Source organism: Fukomys damarensis, unplaced genomic scaffold (assembly GCF_012274545.1).
Source record: "Fukomys damarensis isolate Sample0158 unplaced genomic scaffold, DMR_v1.0_HiC HiC_scaffold_16, whole genome shotgun sequence".
Classification (NCBI taxonomy): Eukaryota; Metazoa; Chordata; class Mammalia; order Rodentia; family Bathyergidae; genus Fukomys; species Fukomys damarensis.
Genome location: NW_022900928.1, coordinates 128,247,804 through 128,257,364, shown reverse-complemented (window position 1 = coordinate 128,257,364; position 9,561 = coordinate 128,247,804). Strand labels below are relative to the sequence as shown.

The 9,561-nt window shown below is 35.7% G+C and overlaps 1 protein-coding gene across 17 annotated transcripts in view; it reads left to right on the top strand.

The window, feature by feature from the left end:
* Window positions 1–9,561, top strand: part of Trip12 (thyroid hormone receptor interactor 12) — a 123,961-nt gene that overhangs the window by 62,482 nt on the left and 51,918 nt on the right. For all 17 annotated transcript variants that reach the window (XM_010608119.2, XM_033764673.1, XM_033764672.1 and 14 more), the window contains 2 exons: window positions 1,960–2,043; window positions 3,308–3,403. In XM_010608119.2, coding sequence (XP_010606421.1) covers window positions 1,960–2,043; window positions 3,308–3,403 — 180 coding nt within the window. The remainder of the gene's footprint in view (window positions 1–1,959; window positions 2,044–3,307; window positions 3,404–9,561) is intronic.

The window sequence follows — 9,561 nt, the reverse complement described above, 5'->3', positions numbered from 1 at the left end:
CACTTTATTTCCATTTTTTCAGTTTCTCATATTTTTTTCTCTCCCTTATTACCTTTCCCCCACCCTTCCCACTTTCCCTACACCTTTAGCTCTTTACTTCCTCTTTCACATTACTAATTATCTCATTAGGATCCTGTGTACTATTATAGTTTTTCACACCAGAGAAACTATTCGGTATTTCAGGTAAAAAAATCCTCTGTATGAACATTAAAAATAGGGAATCCTAAAATAAAACTAAAAAGGAAAGTAAAAGAGAAAAGGCAATGATGTAACATTAAAATAATCCTTAATTCTGGAGATGAAAATGGTCCCTGAACATATTTAAATTGCTTCTTGCTCTTATAGTCTTATCTTCTTCTTTTTTTCATTATTTAGAGAATACTTTATTAGTTTCTGTAATCAAACCCACGTAGATATGACCTTACATATTTAGTACAATGTGTTACCCCTCTACACGTGGAAAAAAAAGTAAAAAATAAAAATAAAAAAAATTAACATTTCTAGACCAATATGGCTGTCCATTTCTGTACAATGCCAACTCAACACAGTAAATTGGGATGACTTTTTCCAAAGTTGGCAGCAACGTTAAAGTTTCTCAAAATTCAATTTATATATATATGTATATGTATATATGTACTTATATTTATATACAAAGACTAATAATAGCAGTATGTTATGCATCAATAGCAGCAACAGCTTTTCCAGGTAACCTGTATCTTTAAACCATGGAGTTGTTAACATTTTCTGTAAAAGGTCAGATAATAAATGTTTTAGACTTTATGTGGTCTCTGTTGAAATTACTAAAGTCTGATGTGAAAGCAACCACAGACCATGTAACTAAATGAGTGTTTGCATATTCTAATGGTTACAAGTACAAAACCATGTGATGAACTGGATTTGGATCATCGTTTGCTGACCTTTATTCCAATCGATAAATTTCTCTAAGAATTTTTAAAAATTCCACCAAAGTTAAGGAAAACATTCAGTGGTGTATGAGAAAAGAGGTGTGCATTGGCATCTCTTTCTCCAGAAGAGTTCTTTGAATTCACATGTATTATTTGTATACCTCTTTAAAATAGCTGTAATGTCTTAGCTCTGTCATTATCTGTCTGGTTAACAAGGACTAAGGTACTGTGAGTGATCTGCTCAGATGTAACCAAACATCCAGGCTGTTGAGCCCAGTCTCAGCAGACACCAAGGTGTAATAGGCCACTGCTTTTGCAGGAATATGGTTTCTACTCCAGTCAGATTCTTAAAGCAAGCTGTCTCTGCTGCTTACACTAGTTCTTCGTTGTGGTAGTTGTTGGCATTTACATAGCAATCCTCTTCTGAGCCTTTATTCTTCATTCCACCTAGTTTCTGCATCTTAGTTGCCCTCTCCTTTTATGCTTCTTCACAGTGTCTTGCAGTCATCTGAGTTGTGATGTGCATCTTTAGTATTTGAATCATAATAAAAGTATATGACTTTTGCTCTTTTGAAACAAAAGAAAATAGATAAATAGTTGTTGGTAATCTATTAAATATCAGAATGATTTAAGTAGTATTGACTCCTGGTAAAATTTAGGCCAGGATTTAATTCCAAAGCAGTTTCAAAGGCATGTGGAGTCTATCAAAAGTGCCATGTATACATGAAAAGTAAGGTTATATTTTTATGCTCTCTTTTTTGTGTGTGTGGGTGAGATAGGGTCTTGTGTAGTTCAGGCTGGCCTTGAACTCACAGCAATCCTTCAGCCTCAGCCTCCTGAGTGCTGAAATTATAGGTGTTTAAGTTAAAGTAGCTGAGCTCTTTTTTGTTCCTAAATACCATGGAATGAAGTCTTCAAGAACAACCGAGTGTGCAGTAGCAGGACAAGTTTAATGTATTTATTATAGTCTGTAAAACTTTAGCTTTTCCTTTTAAAGACAAGTCAAACATAAAATGCTCCTGTCTTAACCTTGCCCCCCCCCCCGTTCCCCCAGCCTCCAGTTCTGTTGCAGGGGCTGTTGGCATGACCACCTCTGGGGAGAGTGAATCTGATGATTCCGAGATGGGACGATTGCAAGGTAAAGACAGTCACAGAGCCTGCAAATGACATTTAACCATGGCTGCCAGATACTATTGCTTTTTATTGAAACTAATTCAAAATATGTCATCTAGCTGTGCTTGTCCCTCCTTGCAAAAGAAGCTGCTTAGTGGAGATTTGATGGTTTTGATTCAGAAGATGAATTATCTCTTTCTAATTTCTTCCTTCTTTATTTATTTTGGTAGTTCCTGAGATTAAACCCAGGTCCTTTGCACTGAGCTATATCTATAGCCCTCCCCTTTTTGTTTTCTGAGACAGTGTTCCTCTCAGTTGCAAAATTACCTGGGTTGGGGTTGAACATGGAATCCTCCTGCCTCAGGCTCCAGAGTGCTGGGATTACAGGTGTGCACCACCACACCTGGCTTCTGTCTTCATTTTGATTGTTTAAGGAGAACAGTGCCTTACATAGTTTTGATGTTTTCAAAATTTTCTTCATTGTGTTACATCTATAACTGGTTTTAGTAATATATTATAAAACACCTAGAAAAGGGGAATTTAATACACTGTTCTCCTAGTAACATTATGAATACATGTATTAAGACATCCTAAAGCCCCCCACTTTTGATCACTGATTCAAAATGAAGATTATATAAACTCTAGGTTTTTTTTTTTAATGTAGAAGCTTTAACATAAAATAACCTCATTATTTATACAGTCTGCAAATGGATGTATATATATAATGATTGATTTATAATCAATTCCAGTGTGAGGCTTACAAGAAATGTCAGTTTCAGATTGTTTCAAGTTTCTGAGGGATATGATGACTACTTTTTGACAAGGATTCTCATGAATACATAGTTCTTTTGTTTTTTTTTTTTTTCTGGAGGCAATAAATATAGCCTAATGGTTTTCATAATATTTTTTTTGTAGTGCCTCAGTGCAAGAATCTGGGAAATAATATCAGAGAGAAAACTGACGGATCAAGGGTGCTTAATATATAACTTCCTCAAAATAGTTATTTACCTTGAGTTTTTGGGGCTCTGTTTACATATTTCCATCAGCATTTTTTAAAAATTCTTCATCAAACTTTAAATATTTAAAGCTGAAACATGTATATTTTAATTTATATTAATTACATTAATATATATATGAGGATGGTCTTGGAAGTTTATCTTCTCTTAAAATTCAGAATGGAAAGTAACATTGGCTACTCAGTTATGAGATGAATCAGTTGCTTGACATTTTTAGTTGATCAGTTGTGTAAATTCAACTCAACTACTCCCCTGCCCTTCTTTTTTCTTTAGCTCTGTTAGAGGCCAGGGGTCTTCCCCCTCACCTGTTTGGTCCTCTTGGTCCTCGGATGTCACAGCTTTTCCATAGAACAATTGGAAGCGGAGCTAGTAAGTGAATGCTTTTAAATTCTTCCTCCCTTGAAACTCCTTAAGAATTAGTTAAGTGCTATTTTTCTGCTAAGCTATTGATGTATCAGTAGGTTTTCATGAACTTTAATCGTTTTTAAAAACAGGACTATGCACATTTGTGCCTTAAATACAACACTATTAAATTTTTCCTGTGCTTTTGTTTTTGAGTGTTGATTCTTTGTTTTGTTTGAACTATTTAAGGATAAAAAATTTACATTGATGATTATGGCATCTGATTGCATGTTTCATAGGTTTGAATCTTGAGTTTTTTCATGGAATAATAAATAAAGTGTAACACATAAGCCATCTTAATAGGGACTTAGGAAATATTCCTCGGGTTACTATTTACTGAACTCATCAAATTAATCTGTTATAACTCATTGGTGTTAACATATGTAAAGGACGCAGCAGTGACTCCTGCAGTTTCCATTAATGGAGGACAATTACGTTACCACTAATCCAGTTAAACTCTTGCTGGTATAAAGTACTGTTTTTATCTTTCTAAAATTTAAATTTATATTTTTGTTATACCATTATTGATAATATTTCCATAGAATCAGAAGGTTGTAGACTTACTAAACATTTCAGATCTCCTAAAGTGTTGTTGACACTTACTAGCTCTTGCCTTTCTAATGTGTGCTTATATAAGTTGCCATCAAATATTTTTTAAAGAAGTGCAATGTGTGTACCTGTGCTCACATATGTGTATTTATATTTGAAGCTTTTTCCAGTTTTTGGCCTTAACATTTGGCAAGGAAATTCAAGAAGCAGCTGGTATTTTAATTTCTGTTCAGTTTTGCTTTTGCTGCCTTGATACTCAGATCTCAGATAACACTCTGCTTTAAGGTTCTTATGTACTGTTGAATGTGTTTATTTAATGCCATTTACTAGTGCTGGGATTGTACTGCACCCTAAACAAGTAAATGGAGCTGTTTCCCACAGGCAGTCACAAGCTGGAGGGTGACCCTAACGGCACAAGACGGCTGTGTAGAAAAATCTGAGGTGGTCTCAGTGCAGCAAGGGAGGACTGTGCAGAGTAAGGATGTAGACTGGTAGTTGTTGGAGGGAGATAGAAATCTCTGAGGCATGCTGATTTCATAGAGACTTGAGTGGAGCGAGGGAGCCAGCTGTGCACAGGTTTGAGGGGAAGGACACAGTCAGATTCAGAGGCGGGCATGAGTTTGCCTTGTTGAGAGGTGGACAGCAAGGGGAGCCAGTGGAAAAGAGAGGGAAGTGGCAGATGGCGAAAGCCACAAGGTGTAAACATCTGCCAAACCATGGAGGGCCTTCCCAGGCCAGCAGCAAGTGTAGGTAATCCAGAACCATCCCAAGAGTTAGAGAAAAGAGAATAATACATGTGATCTTCATTATGATAAAGGTCAATGTAGGCCAGAGTTAAAGGCTATCTTAAACCCATGAGAACCCATCGATGTTTATTAATCCACAGCAATTGTTGTTTTGTTTATATCCTCAACCATGCTTCCCTCTCACAAGATTATTTTTAAACCAACCCTAGGTATTATTACTTCTGCATATACTTGAATTTATAACTATAAAAATAAGCATACATTTTAAAAGTTTAAAGTAATATTTTGCTTATATTAAGGAAATGTCTGCTACTTATTAGTTCAGAGCTCCAATGTTCCTATCTCAAAAATCCATATTAAAGTTTTGGTGGTTTGAATCTGGATCAGAATATGATTTATACATGGTAGTCAGTTAATTATGTTCCTTACCTCATTTTTTTTTCTTTTAAGAAAGACTTGATTTCATTGATTTTTTTTTTTTTTTTATACCGCCTCATACATTTCCGAGGAGACAGCTGAGAAGACGTTAAATATGTAAAATCTATATTTAGGATTGACCGTTATATGTGAAATTACCAGCAGCCATAGTCTAGAATCATAGTAGAAAACAGTGCCACCACTCTTTGGGCCCGTGATCCTGCTTCAGCAATGCCTGTTTCATGCTTAATATTTAGCTTTACTTTCACTTTTATATTCATTCCTCTTCATGTATTAGTTTGAAATGAATCCCAGACATTACACGCTTTCATCCAAAGCATTTCATTATGTAATTCAACACACCCACCCACACACACACACACACACACACACACACACACTTAAATACCCACAGTGAGAGTACTGTTCTCACACTTTAATAATTCCTTCATAGATATACAACCAATACAACCAATGTCAAACTTGTGTGATTTAATAAAATGTCATAAGTGTTTATCTTGTTGGTAATTCCAGAGGCTTTTTCAAACCAGTTTGATTCTTTTTCCTTTGGTGAGGAAAAGCTATTCAGAAGTAGCAATGAGTGTGTTCTTAAGTATATTAAGAACTGTGACCTGTGAGTGGTGGTGCACATGTGTAACCCTAGCACTGGAAGGCTGAGTACCACAAATTTAGCTTCTTTGGGGTGAGTTAATGAGACCCTGCCTTAAGGCAAAAAGTAAATGTATATGAAGGTCTAAGAAAGGAACTCAGTGCAAAGCTGAAGACCCTGGGTTCAGTCCTCAGTACCACCCTGCCTGTCAGTTGTGTAGCGTCTTACTGTCCCTTAAAAAGCTATTGCAGTTCAGTGTCCAGGTTGCAGGGGCTCCAGAATAGTAATTTAGGACTCCTCCACTCCAGTAATGGGGATTGATTGAGCCTCAGGGCCTTTGCCCTGAGCTACATCCCCAGCCCTTTGTTTTGAAAAAAGTTCTTTCTAAGTCACCAAGGTGCCCAGACTGGGCTCAAATTTATGATTCTCCTGCCTTAGTCTCCCACAGTGCTGTGCTTATAGACATGTCACAGTTGCTTTTTCATTTATGAGAAATTAATTTATGACTTGAAAGTATATTTTTTTCCTTCTGTTTGATTACTTAGAATAGTTGATGTGTGGAAAATTATTTTTCCCCTTTCATTTGCAAAGTACTGGTTTTTACATATCCAAAGTTGCCAGGAAATTTTTTTGGGGGGTGTGTATGTATCATTGCATGCATTGGTTAAAATATTTTAGATATTTCAGTAATTTTCGTTATATTTTAGTAGTTCAATCATTGGAGGAGGGATCTTTTTGAGGTTGGGTTTTGAATCTTCTTGACAGGAGCTTGGTAATTTTGATTGCTTCCTTGCTTTCTGACATGACAAGATGTTCATTCAACTCATTCACCTTTTCCCCCAACTTTAAAATTGGATATCTTGCTACAAATCTCTGGTTTCTTTATGTGAAGTGATATATAGAGACTAAATCCAAGCATATTTCTTGCTACTGGATTAACCTTTGTTTCCAGATTCCTTTTATGGGCAAATCTAGGAAATAGTTATACTGTATTTTATCTCAAGTTTGTAGTGAGTTTAGCGCTATTGGGGTTTTTATTTAACTTAATTGATGATAACTCCTTTCTCCCATGCCGGAAGTTTTAATCTCCAGTGTAGTGACATAGTGACTCTTGCTTTATTCTACAGTATAAGTTATCAATTTAACAATCAAAAATGTTATTGAGAAAATTAAAACATTTTCCCCAGTTCTTTCTGTTCTTGGTATATATGACTTTGTGTTCAACTCTGTCTTTTAAAGTCATTTATAATAATTTCCCTCTTTGTTCATGCCACCAGTTGATTTGGTTCATTTCTTTTCGTTTTTTAGGGATCGCAGTTTAAAATTTTCATTTTGTGTTTATAATTAGTAATATTTTACATGGTTCTAAAAGTCAAATCTACAAATAGGTACAGTCAGAAATTATTTTGTTGTTTTTTTGCCTCCTCCCACATATATAAGCTTTTTAAATACTCCGTGTCTTATCTTCCTTTTATTTACTTAAAAGACACACCCCTATATGAGCAGCTCCTCACACACTGCCATTCTTAGATGAGAGTAGTAAACTTCATACACTTAGCTTTGGTTTTAGCAGTATATTTTAAGATTTGGGGGAGGGAAATACTGGGACTCGAACTCAGGACCTTGTGCCTGCCAGGCAGGCTTGGTGTTGCTGAGCTATATCCCTGGCATTTACAGTATATTTTGATGTTCACTCTTCATAGCTGCTGCATGTTTTAAGGATATATTATTCCTTTTGTAAAGCTGTCGTGTTATTCCATTTTGTGGATATGCATAGTTTGGGCCATTCTCTGTTTTACCTCTACATTTCCAGTTTTTTGCTATTGATAGTGCTGCAGTGCAATATAGCTTGTGTATTTTTCCTGCATTATCATTAGGATAAGTTTCCAGAAGTAGGGCTGCTGAATAAAAGGACAAGTGCACACAACATTGTTATATATGTAAGTCTTCCACTTTGAGGTTTTACTGTGTTTCATTTCCAGTGTGTAACAGTATAGTGCTACACTTTAGGATTTTTGCCGGACTAATAGGTGAGAACTGGTGACTTCCAGTGTGAAATTAATCAAGTACACATTTATTTTTTCTCTATTAACTTGACATTTATTACCCTAAACATTATAATGCATAAATCATTGGTTTATTGTAGCCTACCTTAAATCAATACTTTATCATATACCAAGCAGTGCAGGAATCTTAACATAGTTTGCCTCTTGCCTTCCTTATACTGTTGTTTTAATTTGTTAAAATATGCATGTGTCAGAAATTGATGAAACTTAATTGTTGTTTTAGACATCCAGATTCTTGTGTTTGCAATTTTGCTACCTTTTTTAAATGCTCTTAATCCTTTCATATAGTCCCTTTCTCCCATCAAGGATCATTTTCTGAAGCCTTGAAGAATTTTTTCACACAGGCAGGATTTCTAATAGTGATTTTTCTTTGCTGTTGTTAAAGAAAACCTTGATTTTCCCTTAGTTTTTAATCCCCATGTAAAAATCTCGGCAGTTTGTTTTCTGGTTTCCATTGTTTCTCTTCAGCAGTCTGACTGTAACCCTTTAAAAGCAGTCTTTATTTCTTTGAATTTTGGAAAATTCTTGGTTGTTACTGTGTCATATTTTGTTTCTTTTATCTTATTATCTCTTGAGGTGTTTTGTGTTCCTTTTGGAACCAGCAAGGTCATACATGCCTGCATTCCCAGCTATTCAGGAGGCTGAGGCAGGACCACCAGTTTAAGGCCAGTTTAGACAGTTTAGCAAGTCCCTACCTCAAAATGAAAACTAAAAAGGGTGGATATCTGTTGCAGTGGTGAAGCCTTTCTGGTTCCAGGGACAGGGAATTATACTCATACTTTGCACTGCATCTAGCCTTTCTGGCTCTGAGGATTTTTCTCTTAACCAAGTTTAAAAAACTTTATTCACCAGTTTTCAGATTCCCTAATTCTTTGTTCTAATGTTTTCAATATTTTAATTTGTCAGAGTGAATTTGTAATTTTTTTTTGGGTGGGGGTTGGTTTTTTTGAGACAGGATCTCACTATGTATTTGAGACTGACCTGGAACTCACTATGTAGCCCAGGCTGGTCTCTAGCTCACGAAGATCCTCCTGCCTCAGCCTCCCAAGTGCTGGGAGTACAGGCATGCGCCACCATGCCCAGCTCAATTTATAATTTTAGATGCTGTGTTTTTCATTTCTAGATAGTCTTTTGATTCTTTTTTTATAGTTATAGTTTTATGGTTCTCTGTTGAAATTCAGTGCATTATTCTCCTGTGTCCATATTTGCTTATATTTTTGGTCTATTAGTCACTATTGTAAAATATTTATCTTTTAATTTTAATGTTGACCTACCTTTATTGTCTTTTCTTCCTCTTGATTCTCAGTCATCTCTTCCTATCTTTTGAGATGTCCAGTAATTTTTTCATTATATGCCATGCATTTTATATTTTTTAAAAAAGTATCTTATTTGCTATCTTTTGCCTATGATGGTTTTGTCTTTTTTCTTCTCTGTTGGACATGAATGATTAGGAACTGATCACTTGAGCCTGTTACAGTTTTGGTGTTAGTTACTTATCCCGTATCTCTGTTGTGGCCCTCCCAGGATTTTGATTGAAAACTTGAGAGTCTAGTATATGTGCTGCCAAGGCGAACAGGAAAACCTCAGACTTTAATAATGAATTAGATCCAAAATGTGACAAGTGTCTTGGGAGGGATTAGGTATCAGCCTGGTGTGTTTGAGGCAGCTCTCATCTCACCCTGAGACTGCAGGTTCTATTCTGTGTATCAAAATGATTTTTTTTTTTTTTTTTTTTGT